Source organism: Colossoma macropomum, unplaced genomic scaffold, assembly GCF_904425465.1.
Source record: "Colossoma macropomum unplaced genomic scaffold, Colossoma_macropomum, whole genome shotgun sequence".
Lineage (NCBI taxonomy): Eukaryota > Metazoa > Chordata > Actinopteri > Characiformes > Serrasalmidae > Colossoma > Colossoma macropomum.
The window spans coordinates 44,382,648-44,401,780 of NW_023494789.1; the positions used below are offsets into that span (position 1 = coordinate 44,382,648).

At 37.9% G+C, this 19,133-nt stretch overlaps 1 protein-coding gene across 11 annotated transcripts in view; it reads left to right on the forward strand.

Annotated features, from left to right (window-relative positions):
* szt2 (SZT2 subunit of KICSTOR complex) overlaps nucleotides 1–19,133 on the forward strand; it is a 155,160-nt gene that overhangs the window by 16,834 nt on the left and 119,193 nt on the right. For 8 of the 11 annotated variants that reach the window (XM_036571448.1, XM_036571458.1, XM_036571452.1 and 5 more), the window contains exons 16-27: nucleotides 1,188–1,424; nucleotides 1,932–2,025; nucleotides 2,786–2,874; nucleotides 3,604–3,772; nucleotides 5,055–5,169; nucleotides 5,356–5,475; nucleotides 9,053–9,253; nucleotides 9,809–9,906; nucleotides 12,793–12,931; nucleotides 14,644–14,904; nucleotides 15,537–15,750; nucleotides 18,639–18,686. In XM_036571448.1, the coding sequence (XP_036427341.1) occupies nucleotides 1,188–1,424; nucleotides 1,932–2,025; nucleotides 2,786–2,874; nucleotides 3,604–3,772; nucleotides 5,055–5,169; nucleotides 5,356–5,475; nucleotides 9,053–9,253; nucleotides 9,809–9,906; nucleotides 12,793–12,931; nucleotides 14,644–14,904; nucleotides 15,537–15,750; nucleotides 18,639–18,686 (1,785 nt within the window). The remainder of the gene's footprint in view (nucleotides 1–1,187; nucleotides 1,425–1,931; nucleotides 2,026–2,785; nucleotides 2,875–3,603; nucleotides 3,773–5,054; nucleotides 5,170–5,355; nucleotides 5,476–9,052; nucleotides 9,254–9,808; nucleotides 9,907–12,792; nucleotides 12,932–14,643; nucleotides 14,905–15,536; nucleotides 15,751–18,638; nucleotides 18,687–19,133) is intronic. The other 3 variants (XM_036571454.1, XM_036571459.1, XM_036571451.1) reach the window with 2 other exon arrangements.

Genomic DNA, 19,133 nt, shown 5'->3' on the forward strand with positions numbered 1-19,133 from the left:
AGATATCTAAAGACTTCCTGCTTACATTTTTCACTGTCTGAAGTATTATCAAGCTGTAGATGTTAAAGAGAAATTTTAGTGAAAGAGATCTGGAAGACCAAGAAAATTCTCAGATAAAACAGCTCATAGATTAGTATCCAAAGGAAAACCGAATATTTGGCTGGCAAGAGAATAGTAATGCTCTGTGATCTTATCACCAAATCATTGTCTAAACTATGCAAAACTAGATAAGCCACAGGCATTTTTGGAATTATGTTGCCTGATGAAACAAAAATGTAACTCTTTGGAGACATTTCAATAAAAGAACACCTTGCCATTTGTTAAGCATAAGGGTAGATCTGTTATAGTTCAGCTGTGTGGCAACACATAGGAAATGTTGTGAGGATAGAGGGAAGAAAGAATTCTACTTAATATGAGCAAAACTTGGAAGCTAACGTCTCACAGTCAGTGAGGAAACTGAAGAATAACAGAGGTTAGATATTACAAGAAGGCGATCCAAAACATACATCAATGTATTGCTTCAATAAACAGAAGATAAAGGTTTTGGTATGGCCTTCACCGACCCCAGACTTGATTATGTGGTTAGATTTCAAACGTAGTGTGCATGCAAGATGGCCTATGACTATAGCTTCTAATATGAATATATTAGAAGCTTTCTACAAGATAAAGTGAGGGGGGAGTCCTAAATCAGGAAGAGAAAAACTGTTAGCTGGCTACAAGAAACATTTTGAGGCTAGGATTTGAGCTAAAGTGGTTTTATTAAGTAGTGACTGAAAGGGTGTCCAAACTTATGCATGAGCTACATTTTATGTCTTATTTTTTCCAATATGGTAAATTCAGCACATAAATAATAATTAGCTAAAATAATAATTGTCCATTTGCAGATCATGTTTAAGGTTCCATTCAAAGGTGGTGGTAACGTCTTGAAAAATTTTAAACTTGAAAACTTTTTTAAACTTGTTCTGTATTTCAGCCCTGGCTGCTTTATACAGGAGGAATATAGAGCAGTCAGGACAGAGCTCTCTTACTTAAATGAGTCTTAAAGCCACTGTAACAAAAACAGGCTGTTTAATTATAAGAGATAACCACACAGATGTCAGGGAAAAAGATGTAAAATAGAGAAATGTGGCTTTCCTGTGTCTGTCACTGTGAAGTCCACTATAACTTTCCCCACTCTCCTGTGACAGGTATGAGAAGCTGCCGACAGATTTCCGTACGCCCTTCATCTTAAACATGGAGCCGTTTGCTCAACCACCTAGCATGGCTGCTCCCCTCAGCGTGGCGGCCAGCCGAACCGCTTCCTCTACACTGGCCTCATTGTCCCGCTACTTCCTACACCAGCGCTGGGTGTGGACGGTGCAGAGCGGGCCAGGGACTGCTGTGTCTCTGCAAGCCGTTGCCCATATCCTCTCCATGCTCTCTGAGTAGGTCCCTAAACACACGTTTGTTTATATATGTCGCTGCTGTCAGAAGAATACCTCATATCTCCATTTTTGACGTTTTTCAGTTTTTGACAGAGTTTGAAAATGCCTGTTGGCCTTTACATGTGTATGTATTTATAGATGTGTTAAAATAAATACATAAAAACAACAGAAAATGGGGATGAAACATTTTTGAGCAACAGCGACAATGTATTTTGTTTTATTGAAGCCAACAAGCAATGGAAGTCTAATTGCAATACAAGACATCTTAAAAGGCTTTTTTCCAGCCCTCTGAGTTGTCTTTTTTAAATGTTTCATTTTTTCAGATTTGCTCAGTATTTTAGCCAGCAGAACAGCTATACCAAATAAAATCTCAACAATCACGTATAGCATTGACAGAGAAGTTATATGATTGATCATAACTTGAAGTAACAGTGACATTAAGTATATAAGCATGTGTTGGTGTCAGTGTAAATGATCTGGTGGATTTATTTGTGCTGTTGTCTATAGGATTCGTCTGTCTGAGGGGTTCCACTTTGCTGCCAGTGGTGAGGGAATCGTCAACATGGTGATAGAACTGCCAATGGCTGTCAAAACACCTAAGGTTGTACTTATTAAAAACAAAGAAACGCACACACACACAACGTATATGTCAGTACTTAGGGCATATTTCACAAAACAAAATTTCTGAATTAGCTACATAAATTAAGCCCAATGTCAGGCCTGTCCAATAGAAATAAAGGAAAGTGATGTTCCTATAGGACAGTACTCATATATCCAGCTAAATTGAGAATTTTTGCTTTCTTAAACACCCCCATAGGGTGCTGCCTCATTTCTGTCTAGCTATTCATGTATTTAGCATTTTAAACAAATTAGCCTGATAAGACATCAAGTCTATGCTCTAACAAGCCAGCATATGCTGAAAGATATAAGAAAATTTTGCACATGATGAACTTTGATCAGTTTTCCCGATTAATTAGCCTGACTACATTTATTCAGCCATGTTTATTCCAACCTTCATAGAAGCTGCAGTGTGGTGGGTGATATGACAATATAATGTTGTTGTCGCAATAAATTATGTGGAAAATGCATTTAGACAGCCTACCTATGTGTATGTCCACATAACAGCCCTGGAAGTGTAGTATGAAGACATTATGCATCTGACGGCGTTTTAGTGTGTAACCCCATTTATTTATGATGGGCCTTCACTAATCTTGTTCTGGAACTGGGCCTAAATCCAAGTCCCTGTTTAGATTGTTCATCCCTAATTTGTATTTATTGTGAAAATGTTTTCAATTGTCATGGTAGCCTATTATATTTTTGCAATATCTCTCACCTGTAATTTGTTATTTTTGTGTGTGTAGGGGATTCCAGCAGTCCTGGACACAGACCATCACACCTGCATTGTCCAGTACATTCTCTTCCCACCCCACGCCACCTCCACCAAGGACAGGTAAGAGCATCTATGTTGAAACCGACTGAAATCCAAAGTTACATTTCTTTTCCTTTGACCTCCTTGTTTGAAGCTCAAACAAGGATCTCTTTTTTGTATAGCTGACACGCTTAAACTGGGTTTACTGTTTAGTACTTTTAGAGATTTGCAGCTCCATCTGTTCTGTCTAAACTGTGTTTTGTCAGATTAAACATGAATTCACCTTCAGTACAGTTTATATGCTTGTACTTTGCTTATTATTTTGAGTCCTAGAATGTTTTACTCTGTTTATGTTGAGTTCATTAGCACCAACTGTGGTTCTGTAACTTCAGTGACTGAGCACTAATCGTTCTTTCAGTTTGCACTCTTGAACAGCTTGTATAGTACACTACATAACTTTGCAACTATCGTAGTTCAAAATCATTATTATCTTACACCTTCACTTCTTATGACATGACTTTATAATTTATGCAATGTTTCCAATATCTTTCTCTTTTGCATCTATTATCTTCACTTTATTATTTTTATTGCATTATGTTGTTTGTTCTGGACAGAGCTATACTGAATCCAAATAAAATGGATTCCTTGTACAAGTGCAACAAAAGTTTATTTTAGCATTTGTCAGAAATGCAAGTATAAATCCTTACAAGCTAAGCTTTGAAATATCCTTTGTTTGAGTTTTCTAATAACTCTAAAAGAGTGTGTGAATGAAGAAACTTAAATATTGAATATTCTTGTCCTCCTTTCCAGTTTTTCCACAGATGATGATAATGACACCGAGGTGGAGGCCATAGATGTGGACACAGAGCTGAACCTGGTAACTGAGTGCTGGGTGGAGCCACAGAGCGGAACCGTCTGGAGTCCTTCTGATCAGCACAGACACTTCAGGAACCTCACATACCAGGAAATCCCTCAGGCCGTTAGTACCAACCAGCAGCCACTTTGTTTAGTGCTAACCAAATGATCTAAATTCATTGGATTTGTCCATAAAACACTAATCTTCTATAAACAGGAGGCTGTTTTCCTTACTTTGGCTGTACTTGTTCAGGCAGTATCACCACCTGGAAATTGAATCTCATATGAATGCTCTGATTTAAATACACATGATAGCATTTGTTATCTGTCATACAACACACACACATATACATGTGTGTATATATATATAATTTGGTAGCACAGTGCTGGGAATGACCACCATCCAAAAATACCTGCTTTGTGGGGGTCCAGTGGGGGTCCTGACCTTTAAACAGGGTAAAAGGGGGCTAAAATATGGCAAGTGAACCTGATAGAATGGGCAAGGTGTGTGGATACAAGGCAGGTGTACATATGTGAGTATGTATGTATGTATACATTGTATATAGTGGTTATAACGATAGGACGGCTCAGATAACCTTACACATGCAGTGCCAAAATTATGTAATTACTTTGGTGGGATCATAGTGTTTGAAGCCCAACAGGTGCTTCCTTGTGCAGGGCAGCTCTGCTCTCCATTGTAGAAAACAAGTGACTTAACCATTCAGCTGTATAGCCAGTTATAAAACACACATGCTCAGCTTAGAAGCTACTTTATTCAGAACTACTAGCCTGTAAAAATGTGTGATAACTGTTCTCACTCTGTGTTTTGCATAAAATGAATAGACTATATGTATGAAAATGTATGAAGTAGTAATGACTACTGTCACAACAAATCTGCATTACCAAGAAGAGCTGTTTAAGGAATTAAATACATTCATTTTTGAAGGATTGTTCAGAAAATCTTGACTGTTTCTAGCATCTCATGGAACTCACTCGTTTCACGGGCTACAAATTCTTAACAAGCATTCAAGACAGCTTTTGATACTTTATAAGAACAGCTTATATCAGTGACACTGTGCATCCTTGTTCAGCCTTACAGTGCACATAAATATGCTTAAAGCTCTGATGTAAATAGCTATTAGAATTTCATTAGTTATTTTTTGCACATTGCACTTTACGTCCATATCATGCAGCCCTAATTTGTGCCTTTTGAAAACTCCATCTGCTTACATTTCATGATGAATGGAAATTCTTGTTCTGTAAAGTGACAGTATTTGTAAATATATCATTTTCTTATGGCATTGATGATATACATATCTAATAGATATATATCTAATGCAGAATTAACGTATTGTATCTGATATATAGCTTGTTTATTTAGTTGTTTTTTTCATTTACTCTTGTAGATTTTTCCTCGTGATCTGTCATGCATGTCCACTATGATGACATTTGAGTACCTCATCCAGCTGTGTCTGAACAAAGATCAGGTGCACCCTCTCATTGGCGGCAAAGACTTGACAGGTAAGCAACACACGTGCTTATGGGAGTGAAGATTATAGCCATTAATTTATTTTTTCTCAATATGAATTTCTTCCTCACCTTTTTATTACTTTTTTCTAACTGTATGTACTTGTTTGTAAGTTTATTACTTTGTGTGCATGTGTATGCGTTTGTGTGTGTTTGTGTGTGTGTGTGTGTGTTTTGCAGGTGAGGCCCCAGCTGCTGCTCCTGCTGACGGAATACACACGGTGCCTTTTCAGTTTGACCTAATGAAGCTCCTGCCTAAGTGTCAGCAGATAGAGCTATTCTTCTTCACCTTCAGCAAAGGTACTCTCACCTCACCTTCTTTGTACTCTTTCACATTCTTATGTTTCTCACATACTCAACAGACTCATTTCTGTGTCAAACTTCACACAAACGTGAACAAAGCAAGGTCCGTAAAGGCATGGTTAGGTGAGTTTGGTATGGAAGAACTTGACTGCCCCACACAGAGCCCTGACCTCAACCCCAACGAACACCTTTGGGATGAACTAGAGTGGAGAGCCAGGCCCTCTCATCCAACATCAGTCTGACCTCACAAATGCTTTTTTGGATGAATGGGCAAAATTCCCACAGACACACTCCAAAATCTTGTAGAAAGCCTTCCCAGCATATTGGAATTTATAGCTGCAAAAGGGGGGATGGGGGTGGGGTCACCTCCATATTATTGCCTATGAATATATGGGATGTTGTAAAAGCTCCTGTAGATATCCATATAGTTTATCTTTAAAAGAAAGTAATACAGAATTAATGTGCAAATGTGCAGATTTCATGGAAGTGAGATTGAGCACAAGGTTTGTGTTTGTATAGCTTCTTTGAATAAACAGTTCTGTCATAGGTTTAGGCAGTCAAGAAAATTGTTTAAAACTCTTTATCTGGCCAGTAAGTAATTTTTCAGAAACAAATTTCAGAAACAAATACTATATAATATAAGAATAAATGCAAATAAATGTAAAACCATGTAAAATATTTTCATAAGGCTACCTGGCAATTGCACAAGCCTTTCATGACAACTGACATAAACCTACATAAACATTTATAAAGACTTATTCTAATAAGTAATAGTTGTCATAAAGGCTACTTTTGTCAACTTAATTGTCAAGTTGACGTAACTGTATTTGACATTAGGTTGTCATAACACTCTGGTGTGAGATGACATAGCACGTTTTAAAAGCTAACTTAGTTGCCATGTGTGCATTTCACAGTTTGTCTCCTGTTTCTAATAGTGTCCATTTCGCATACTATTCTTGAAACAGTACCGATAATTGCTACATAATTTGAAATTTGGGAGAGAATCTCTCTCTTTCAGAGGAGACAGAAGTTCAATTCAGTTCTTAATCAGGGACATGGTTCGACTTAGGGTCATGGACCTCATAACAGGAGAGACCAAAACTCTGCTTGCACTTTCTCTAAATTTTTGAGAGATAAAATTCACAATTTTTACTGCTGGTCAACAGTAATAATTCCGAACTATGGTCATGAATACTACAATTATCACAAACAAGCAAAACAAACACATAAACAAACAGAAACTTAACTTGCAGATCTGAAAGTGTGTTGTGTTTCATTCAGGACAGATTGTGTAGTCTGAGGACTTTGAAGACTAACAACGATCAAGGACAGAAAAAAAGTGGAAAATATCATTATATGTGGGGTATCTCACATTTTCAACAATGATCAGGATTTTTAAAATCAGGCATTACCATGATTTTAACATTATCTGACATTGTGACCACATAGTGGCAATGTTGTCAGTACGTTGTCACAACCTCCTAGAATTTTCATAAATCCCATGTTGTGCATAGAACTTCATGGAATTTTGCTAAGTTGCCAAAAGGTAGTCATAACACTGTACAGCAGTGTTACTTACTAGTGAGGTTGTGACAGCGTTGTGACAGTTTCGTTCAAACAATAAATAGCGTCACCTTTTGACAATGTAAAAACCAAAAAAACTCCTTGAGACAGGGATGACACAGATAAGGTTACAGCCTACGTCGCAATATTTCATAAATAACATGTTCAGGGATGGTCACTCTGCGGTTGGATTTTCTTGTTTTAGCTCTCGCCAGCGGGTACAAGCCAGTCCGAGATCTTGTTCGGTCTCTTACTCGGTCACGCTCTCTTTTTCGCTTCCTCCCACAGTGTCATCTTCGCTTCACAGCCTCTGCTATGATGTCCATTCTTGGATTACTGAGCTAGCTGCTTCTTATAGCTAGTTGGGTTGTTTGTGTGTGACGTGGTGGTGTAAAGCGTCACACATTTCTTGCGAGAGGTCTTGCCTATGAGGGCTCTCATGGACCCAGAGTGGCAATGACAGAGATGACAGTCTGCTTATTTTAAGTCAGTGTACCATCAAAATGGTTTTGAAACTTTATTTTAAAGTAAAATGGTTGCATAATGTTGCTTTAACAATAGAAAGAAAAAAGATGTCCCTTTGACTGGACATGATCCATTTTCCACTCAGTGGATCACAGCAAACAAATTTACAAGACAGCGAATGGATATCTTCATGATAAAACCATATAGTTATAATATATAGTTATAATTGTGTTAGTCTTTGAAAAGGTTGAGTTCTGGTGTGTGGTAGTGGCAGGAGTTTCCATAATGTTGGAAAAACAGATTTCCTCATAAAAGTTCAAGTTAATGAAATTCAGATCACAGTATAGCTTACGGGTGTGGAGAGTATAGCTTGATATAAGAAGGAAGAAGAGGTCTGGGAACCCAGCCGTAAAGTTATTAAGTGTCCTAGTCCCGTCCAGAGGGGCGTTAATCCCTTTAGTAAACAAATGTCCATTATGTCTGGGGAATCGGGCTGTTATTGATCCTTTGCGCCTTGGTTACCAAACCAGGCTGCTTTTGGATAATGAAGATGAAGATGACATAAGATGGCCTTAAACTAGTCTTTCAGTGAGAACTGAGTATTGTGTACGGGAAAGCCATTTCTTAGAGCACCACCACAAAGAGAGAATGAAAAGACTGGGCTGTATAAAGTAGCATTTTGAGTGCCTAAATGTTCAGCATAAAGCTTTTGCACAAACTACTTATTTTATGGAAAAGCCAAAAAAAATAAAATATACAGAACTCATTTCAGATTTTTGGCATTACTTTTACATTAACATTCATTAAATCTTATAAACCACAAAATTAAACTCACTTTACATTAGTACAGTGTTATGCCATTGCTGTAGCGATTCAGAAAGTTCATGTTGGAATAAATATAATATTTTACCAAAGGGCAAGAGAAAATTATTTAACTCTGTTATTACAGTGTCATGACATTTCCTTAGGCTTTCATGTAATCTTATGAACACACATATAACACTCATGTAGGATCAGAGAAAATATACTGAATTCTCTTTTTGCAGTTTTATGTCAAGTTGTGTTACATAATCACCATTAAGTGTTTGACATACCAAAACTACACTGAGCTGAAAAGTAGACTGTCATAACATGCTACTCCAGGAAGTGTTATGACAACCTAACGACATTAAAAAACTATGGCACTTAAACACATGTTATATCAACTTGACACTCAAGTTGCCAAAAGCAGCCTTTATAAACAACTGCCGCTATTGGGAATAAGCCTTTATAAAAGTTTGTCTAGGTTATCAAGAACATAGGTTTTGTTCCTGACTTCTCAGTGCACTCCGGTCATTGCATGAATTTAAGTTCCATCAGTAGCACACCACTGCAGAACAACTATTACTGTTACTGTTTGCTTGACAGCATATGATTTGTCATTAATTGCAAGTGTTGCTGGTGAATCTGGCTGTTGACTATGGAGACACATTATTGCTGTGGAGCAATGCTGATTTCTGTAGCACTCACTGTGGTCTTTTATTTCCATATCCTCCCTTCTATATAGCAGAGAATGAAGACCCACTCCAGAGCGCCCCCTCTCTACCAAATGAGCTGCTACTCAGCCTGTTCCACAGCTCCCTACAGAATGAGCTGAGCGACCGGGAAATACCATTGGCTGATGGAGATCATGTGACCTTCATGCATCATATTCTGGAGAGAGAGAGAGATGGGCACATGGCTCCTTTCTCTTTACCTGTAATTAAAGGTAATGAACCTGTCTGCTCATGAACGTAACTTTATCATAATACAACCTCATATTTCCAAAATGTTAACTTTATAGAAGATGGAAAAAAAATTTAAAGAGCCTTATTTAGCTTATTTAGCCTACAGCTGTTTGGCCTCTTCAATTTCACCCAGGCTGCTTTCTGAATACAGAGCAGCCAATCAGCACAGAGGCCATTTACAAATATGAGTCTTAAATTCACAGTAACCAAAACAGCCTGTTTGATTCTAAGGAATGAAGAGAGATTGGAAAATGGTCATTTAAAAATGTATTATGTCTGTTTTGGTACAGAAACTCATGCAAACATCATAAGTGGACCTCAGGGAAAACAGTATAATGCAAAAAATGTAGGACATGATGTAAAAAGTTTTTATTCAAAGTAGTTTTGGACCATTTCTGTTCGTCTATGTTATGTTGGTCAATTGATATTGGTCAATATGACAATAGTAAGTTGACGTACATATAATTAATTCATTAGGTAAATCTTTTCATTTTGATTTAGTTTTGTGCACTATAATTCTGTGTGTGTGTATGTAGAGGAGTGTCTGAAACCACCTGAGAGGCAGGATACGGTGTTGTCTTTCCACACCATAGGGAGCAGTAAGGAAGTGACTGGCTCTACCAGCACTCTGCAGGTACTCCCCACTTTTACATCTCACAAACCTCACTCATAAAACTGCTGCCTGATCCCCCAGGACATACACAAAACTCTCTCGGAAAGTGATGCTCTAACTTCGACAAGGCAGACAGGTTCACTGAAGTTCAAGTCTTTATTAAAAAATGGATAATTCTGGTTCTAAAATCTGATTGGCTGAGCCACCTTTGAAAATGCTGCAAAATACTTGATACACACACATGACCCCCTACTCTCTTCAAATGTTCTCTATGTTAATGAACCATTGTGCAGTTTATGGAATAATCATTGATCGTTATGTTATTTGATGACTATAGTCTAGGGCTGGACGGTATATCAACTTTTTAGAGTATATCAGTATATTTTCAAATGAGATATAGGATGAGACAATACAGTTTATGTCGGTATAGTTATATAACCTGTTTCTTACTTCTGCGTGCAAACTGGCAGAATCCGACTGCCTTTTGAATATACGTGCAATATACCGATTACACTGCTGATTTCAGTTGTTTCTATGTGTAAATAACATGTCTTTCATTTTCCTTCATGCATTAAAGATGTTGGTTTTTGTCACAGCACTCCGGGATTGAATGCCTTGTCATAATGAATAAGATAAGCACAGTTTTAATTTTCATATTTGGAGCAACATACTTGCTATTACCAAGTTCACCACTGACAATGTGACATTGCAGTATTACTTTTTTCTCTCATTATTAAGTAATGATTTTCATTTTTCTTTTAATGAGATTTTGAAAATGTCATATTGAACAAATGTACCCTAATTACCTCTAAGCTAAGCTAAGTAATATCTAGCTAAGACAAATCTAGAGTGCTTAATGAATTAGATTATAAATGCACGTAGTCTGAACTAGGGCTGCAACAAACAACTAATATAATAGTCTCTCGATTACTGAAACGAATAATCCATTATTCGGATTATGAATCGCTGCATTACCAAATAACTTTTATGTTGCTATTAGCTTTTAAATTTATTAGCTAACTAGCTAAACCACACACTTCTGTACTTCGCATACTACACTAATGAGTGCACTTCTAATGGTATATGCACTATTTTTACACACAATTTAGTGTGCTGGTATGCGGTTTGGGACGGGCGGTATCTTGCTGATATGAATCTTCTTTATCCAGTGAGCTGACGTGTTTCTTCTTCAGAGGCTCCAACATGGAGGATGTGCTCTCATGCCAGCTAAGGCCGGCTTTACAAACGGCACAACTGACAACGTTTTTTTCTGAGGTTTAGTGTGAAATTCTCCCACACTTTTGTGGATTTTGTTCTTGAATCTGCCATCGTGCTGTTGTTAACTCTCCAGTAAGCTGTAATGTCAAAACGTTCCTAGTGAGCACAAGAAAGACGCATAATGACGTCACCTACTAATCGACAATTAAATTAGTTGCCAACTAATTTGGTTGTCCATTTTAGTCGACTAAGTTTAATAGTCGTCGCACCCCTAATCTGTAGTGCATCAACAAAAATTGGCTCTTGTAAATAAAAATGGCAGTTGTTTTTAAGAATAATTTGGGTCAGCAGATTTTACACAGTCAGGGGAAATCATACTAAACTCTTATGTCGGGGGTGCAAGGTCTCATTCATATCAAACTTATTCTGGTGACTTATCTTGGTGTGTAGGTTACACTATGTAAAGCATATGTCTATTATCTCAAGAAGGAATGTTTTATCAGTAGGAGTAGAAATCTTGGCAACACCTGCCAAAAATACCCCCTTATACCCACCCCTAAGAGGGGCAAGGCTAGCACTCTACTCTATTTTGTGCTCTATTTTAATCAGTCTATTATTGTTGTTGAAAACAACTGAAGGAATATTCCCAAAAATATATTTCAATATCTCAATATATTTCAATAAAAATAGACCTATTTATTTCATATAATTTTTCATTTACGTTAATATATTGTGCAGCTGTATATTTCCAAACAGGAACAGAAACCCTGTCTTTGCATTTTATTTTGATCACAGTCTGTTATATTAAAAGTGCTTGTGTCTTACATGTAGCTTTGACTTACAACTGAACATTTAGCTTGCTTCAGTTCTGAGAAATTTATCGTGTATCGCCATTCAGCCTCAAAATTCCAAGATATGATTTTTGGTCCATATTGCCCATCCCTACTATAGCCTACTGTAAACTATTAAGTGGCAGGATTATTGTGATTATTTTTATTAATAATATATGAAATTATTTATTGGACACAGATGTTTTTATTATATTGCGTTTTGTTAGGCCTGACCCAAATAATTTGAGTATTCATCATGTTGATATTTGTTTCTATATTTAGCATTTTTGAAACAGGAATGGACGGTTATTGTTAACAAATGGAAATTGTTAAAAATAAATAAACTACAACAAACTCAAAGGGGGAGTGGAGAGTATGATTTGACTGGATTACTATGGATCTTCTTGAAAAGGGGCTTTTGTTTTGACGGACTTAGATGTGTGTCTAGCGTAGACAGTGTGGATGGGAACATTTTAATGGAAGTGTTCCTGTTTCGACAGTCAGATAACTGAAAAATGCTTTGCATAGTATTGTTTTTAGAAGTGACTTTATAAGTGAGTATTAAAGTACTCTTTATGAATTATAAACGAGTATTTAAAGCCTGTAAAATGCTGTTTGAGCTAGGCTTGTTGTCACTGTTGTAGTCTGCTTAATGCCCAACAATGCCTCCTGTAAACTGTAAAAATTACTGTAATGCACAGCCTTAAATGGCTTATTGCTTTAGAAAAACTCTTGAGCTGCAGGTCAGATCACTGCATTAAGTTAAAACCTAATTTTTAGTCAGTCTCTGTGTGTACAGATAATAATGATATTTGTTTGTTGGTGTATGTGTTTCTGTGTGTTTTGTGTTTACTGGCAGAGTTTCAGCAATGCAGATCTTGTGGATGAAGAGCCTGTGGTGGTTGCTGGAGAAAGCTCGTCTCCTCTGTGGAAATGCTATACTAAATTCATCAGCCCTCAGCAAGTCCTGCTTGTCTTCCTCCCAGCCACCTTCACTGGTACTGAAAACAACCCACTAACTGCATCCATTATTGTAATTCACAATTACAGGACAAATACCTTGCTTTTTTCCCATTCAATGTATATTCACTCTGCAACATTAAGTAAATGGTTGTTATTGTGTAGTTTATGGATTTTTAAGAAAAGATAATTAACTTTTTTTTTTCTGGAAATGTAACCCCTTAAATAGCATTCTTAAAATTCTATTCTAAATCATTCGACTAATTATACAAATCATTATGCTATATAGTTATAATAATAATAATAATAATAATAATAATAATAATTGAGGATGGTGATGTGAATGAGGATGATGATTGGTAACATTGAATTAAATAATTATCAGAATAATTAAATATATTTGAAACTTAAACATTTGTGCATATATATGTGTGTGTATATATATATATATATAATATATATATATATATATATATATATATACACTGCCTGGCCAAAAAAAAGGTCACCACCTGGATTTAACTAAGCAAATAGGTAAGAGCCTCCCATTGGATAATTACTGCATGGGTGATTATGTTTCAGTTGGCAACAAGTTATTTAACCCTGACTGATGCAGTGAGTAGCTTCTCATTTGTTAAACAACCATGTCGAAAGACACATCCTGTGGTTGTGGAAAAGATGTTAATCTGTTTCAGAAGGGTCAAATTATTGGCATGCATCAAGCAGAGAAAACATCTAAGGAGATTGCTGAAACTACTAAAATTGGGTTAAGAACTGTCCAACGCATTATTAAAAAGTGGAAGGGACAGTGGGGAAACATCATCTTCGAGGAAGGAATGTGGTCGGAAAAAAATCTTGAATGATCGTGATGGGCGATCACTTAAACGTTTGGTGAAATCAACTTGTAGAAAAACAGCAGGAGAACTCAGGGATATGTTACATAGTGAGAGGTAAGAGCATTTCCACATGCACAATGTGAAGGGAACTCAAGGGATTGGGACTAAACAGCTGTGTAGCCTTAAGAAAACCACTTATCAGTGAGGCTAACCGGCAAAAACGGCTTCAATTTGCTAGGGAGCATAAAGATTGGAAGTGATGCACCCATCATACCTAGTGCCTACCGTACAAGCCTGTGGGGGCAGTGCTATGAACTGGGGTTGCTGCAGTGGGTCAGGTTCAGCAACATTATGTGCCCAAAGAATGAGGTCAGCTGACTACATGAATATACTGAACGACCAGGTTATTCCATCAATGGATTTCCATCTTCCCTGATGGCACGGGCATATTCCAAGATGACAATGTCAGGATTCATCGGGCTCAAATTGTGAACGAGTGGTTCAGGGAGCATGAGACATAATTTTCACACATGGATTGCCCACCACAGTCCAGACCTGAACCCCACTGAGAATCTTTGGGATGTTCTGGAGAAGACTGTGCGCAGTGGTCCAAATCTCCCATCATCAATACAAGATCTTGGGGAAAAATTAATGCAATTCTGGACAGAAATAAATTTTGTGACATTGCAGAAGCTTGTGGAAATGATGCCACAGCTAATCAAAGATAAAGGCGGTTTTTTGGCCAGGCAGTGTGTATGTGTGTGTGTGTGTGTGTGTATATATATATATATATATATATATATATATATATATATATATATATATATATATATATATATATATATATATATATATATATATATATATATATATATATATATATATGAGAGAGAGGTTTTTCCTTGTTCCTTCAGATGTGCAGATTTTAATGTCCTTTGGTTTGGGAATCATACCCCAAGTCAATGGTGCCGGTGATGAAGAGGAGGAGACACTCAGTCCTGGAAACAACCAGTCACAGAGTGACTCAATCAGCAGCTCAGCCAATGGTCCTGAAGAGGCAGAGTCCATGGTGGAAGCTGGTGATAGTCAGTTACTGCTAAATCCTGAAGCCCAAACAGCAAGGCATGAAGAGGATGAGGAGAAACAGCCTTCAGAGCAATCTAATGGAAATGCAGGTATATAGTTATTGTGATGGTGAAGTTTGGGCTTGTGGATTTGTTTGTATGTGTTTCTTTCTGGTGAGCTTTTATTAAAATGTCAATAATGATGGTCACTGATCAATATTTTTTATATTTGTTCTTTACATACAGTAGCTTTTTACAAGTCGCTGAAACAGCGGCATAGCTGTCCTGTGGCTAGGTTTTCCCTCGGAGATTAGATTAGAACAGATGTATACGAATGTCCAAAAGTATCTAGATCAGATGTTAATATGCATGCACACAGCAGTGTAATCTACACAGAAACATATTGGCCATAAAATGGGACACTTGATGAAGCTCTATTGAACCCCTTTGGAATAAGTTGGAGTAATGACTCTGCATGGAAAACCTGTGGGGTGAGTTGGAGTCATGAAGCTCCAGTTTACACCTTTCAGATGAGTTGGGATGATGAAGCCCCACTAAAGACCTTTTGGATAAGCAGAAGTGATGAAAGAGTTGAACATGATCTTTGAGATGAGTTGGAGTGTCAAAGCAAAAGAAAAATTTGTGTCCATTTCACCTACACTGTGATAATTTTTGAATGCAGCTTGTTTTTTTCCCTTGTATGTCCATCCTGCCTGTTTGTCTGTGCTCTCTTGTATATTCAGCCTTGGCTATAGAGGAGAAGGATGGAGTGCAGTTTGCTGAGCCCCAAAAGCAGGACTGCCACATCAGCTTTGGGAGGCAGCTATCCCAGCAGAGTGCTGGAGATGCAGCCCGGCCGCGTTGTCCCGTCTACATCTACAACTGCTCTCTAGACTCCCTCAAAGATCAGCTTGTCCACCCACACTCCAGCCGTCAACCAAGAGATGTCTTCCTCAGGTAAAAGCACACTCACATGCTTATGCTCACAGACAGTGGTGTGTTTGCCCCCTTCCTGATTTCTTATTCTTTTGCATGTCTGTCACACTTAAATGTTTCAGATCACCAAACAAATTTAAATATAAGACAAAGATAACACAAGTAAACACAAAATGCAGTTTATAAACGAAGGTCTTTATTATTAAGGGAAAAAGAAATCCAAACCTACAGGGCCCTGTGTGAAAAACTGATTGCCCCACCCTGTTAAAACATAAATTAACTGTGGTTTATCACATCTTTGGAAAGCTAAGTTCAATTTCCCTAGCCACACCCAGGCCTGATTACTGCCACACCTGTTCTCAATCAAGAAATCACTTAAATAGGACCTGCCTGACAAAATGAAGTAGACCAAAAGATCCTCAAAAGCTAGACATCATGCTGTGATCCAAAGAAATTTAGGAACAAATGAGAAACAGTAATTGAGATCTGTCAGTCTGGAAAAAGGTTATAAAGCTGTTTCTAAAGCTTTGGGACTCCAGCGAACCACAGTGAGAGCCATTATCCACAAATGGCAAAAACATGGAACAGTGGTGAACCTTCCCAGGAGTGGTTGGCCGACCAAAATTACCCCAAGAGCACAGCGACGACTCATCCAAGAGGTCACAAAAGACCCCACAACAACATCCAAAGAACTGCAGGCCTCACTTGCCTCAGTTAAGGTCAGTGTTCATGACTCCACCATGAGAATGAAACTGGGCAAAAATGGCCTGCATGGCAGAGTTCCAAGATGAAAACCACTGCTGAGCAAAAAGAACATAAAGGCTCGTCTCAGTTTTGCCAGAAAATGTTTTGATGATCCCCAAGACTTTTGGGAGAATACTCTGTGGACTGACGAGACAAAAGTTGAACTTTTTGGAAGGTGTATGTCCCATTACATCTGGCGTAGAAGTAACACAGCATTTCATAAAAGGAACATCATACCAACAGTAAAATATGGTAGTGTGATGGTCTGGGGCTGTTTTGCTGCTTCAATACCTGAAAGACTTGCTGTGGTAAATGGAACCATGAATTCTGCTGTCTACCAAAAAATCCTGAAGGAGAATGTCCGGCTATCTGTTCATGACCTCAAGCTGAAGCGCACTTGGGTTCTGCAGCAGGACAATGATCCAAAACACACCAGCAAGTCCACCTCTGAATGGCTTAAGAAAAAACAAAATTAAGACTTTGGAGTGGCCTAGTCAAAGTCCTGACCTGAATCCGATTGAGATGCTGTGGCATGGCCTCAAAAAGGCGGTTCATGCTCGGAAACCCTCCAATGTGGCTGAATTACAACAATTCTGCAAAGATGAGTGGGCCAAAATTCCTGCACAGCGCTGTAAAAGACTCATTGCCAGTTATCGCAAACGCACTTATTGATTGCAGTTGTTGCTGTTAAGGGTGACCCAACCAGTTATTAGGTTTAGGGGGCAATCGCTTTTTCACACAGGGCCCTGTAGGTTTGGATTTCTTTTTCCCTTAATAATAAAGACCTTCATTTATAAACTGCATTTTGTGTTTACCTGTGTTATCTTTGTCTAATTGTCTGAAACATTTAAGTGTGACAGACATGCAGAAGAATAAGAAATTAGGAAGGGGGCAAACATTTCTTCACACCACTGTAAGCCTTATTGGAGCTGGATTAGTTTTACCTGAGGAGGTTCTGTAATTAAAAGAGCCCATACCACGGAAGACCTTTTTTTCCTCACCTTTTGAGTTTATTGTAGTATTTACACTTTTTCGAGGTCCCTACGTGGAAATTAAGCTGCGAAAACAAGTAATAAAGTGTTTTTTGACATCTCAAAAACACCACATTCAGCCCACAGCAGAAGAGCCTGCCCATTTGTGTTAAATTTAAGATAGTTTCAACTGTCTTAAAGGCCCAGCAAGAAAAACGGCCTGTTTAATTCTAAGGGATAAATAGAGGTAGAAAATGGTCATGAAAAAATGAATTATGAGAGAGAGTGCAACTGTTGAGTTGCATTAGATCTATTAAATTCCTTTAAAAGAGCCAATAAAGCAGAGTTCACATTCTGTTAGGTGTAAACCACCACTTATTGTTTGTTCTGTGGAATGCTTGCTTATGTGCATTTCAACAATGGGGATTAATGAGGGACATCAATTAGGGATATATCACTGAAAAATATAGGATAAGTGATTACCAAGATTGACATCTGTTATTTTAATCTAGTACAAATCTGCAATGTGCAGTTCTTATAGTGTTGACTAATAAATGGGGAGTGTATGGCCTTCTGTTTTTATCTGAACCTGGAGTTCCCTCAGTTCCAGTCACCCTACATGTCATTCTGTAAACTGCTAAATGCAATGTTTCAGATCTAAGATCACCTGACAGAACAATTATTTCAAACTACTAACAATCTACTTGGAGTGCAGTTTATATATTTTCCATGGTTGTTTATATTAAACATTTGCTGAAACGTTTACTGAAAATCCAGTATGTGATTTACCAAGTTTTAGATGGATTTGTGTGGAATAACCAATAACAAACCATGCTAATTCAGAATGTCTAATTCAGAGTGTGGAGTCTGTAGGCTAATGCTGATGTAAACATTTGTGACCTCTCAGTCCAGGCTGTTTGTGGGAATATAACAGATGCTTTATCCTGAACGAATTGGCACAAATCCCTTACGCATTGCATTACATTACAGAACCAGCACTGGTAAAACCAGTCCAGCTCCAAAAGGGCTATACTCTGGAGTTGGAGCTGGAATTATTTTTCATCAGATTAACTTTCCATTAAGACGTTCTTCAGTGACCTAGACCTCAGGCCTGTGCTGGTTTAGATCACTGAGAGTGACTGTGCAGTTGTTGAAGTGTGTCCTAATGTGCTGTTTTTCTTTGAATGAGGATAGACCTCAAGATGCAGAGTCGTGGGAGCTCAGTCAGCAGCTGAAGTTCAGGTAGCATTGCTTATTGCTTCCAGCTGCTACCCTAAAGGCAAAGGGCACTGTTCTCTTCCAGAGTCCTGGGACAAAGAGTTGGGTTACAGATTACAGGAAGTTTTGGGAACTTCTAAGGCAGTAAATCAAATTTACACAATTGTTCCCTTACCCCAAACGTAGTTGATCAGCCAATGTCTGGTTTTGCTTTTGTTGCTTCTGACACTGTATAATATGCTGTTATCTATAAGATATTTGACACAAATGTTTGGAAATTGCTGGGCTCTAGTCATATGCACCCCCGAGTCAAATTACATTTTTGTTGACGCATCTTCTACAGGGAAACGTAAAATTTGCCATATTTGTTGCAATAGCTACATTTTATGTTTTTTTTTTTTCCTGAAATGTTCAATTCAGCAAGCAAACAGTAATTGTGCATTACAGTGTGCAGAAGTGTGTTCCCTGTAG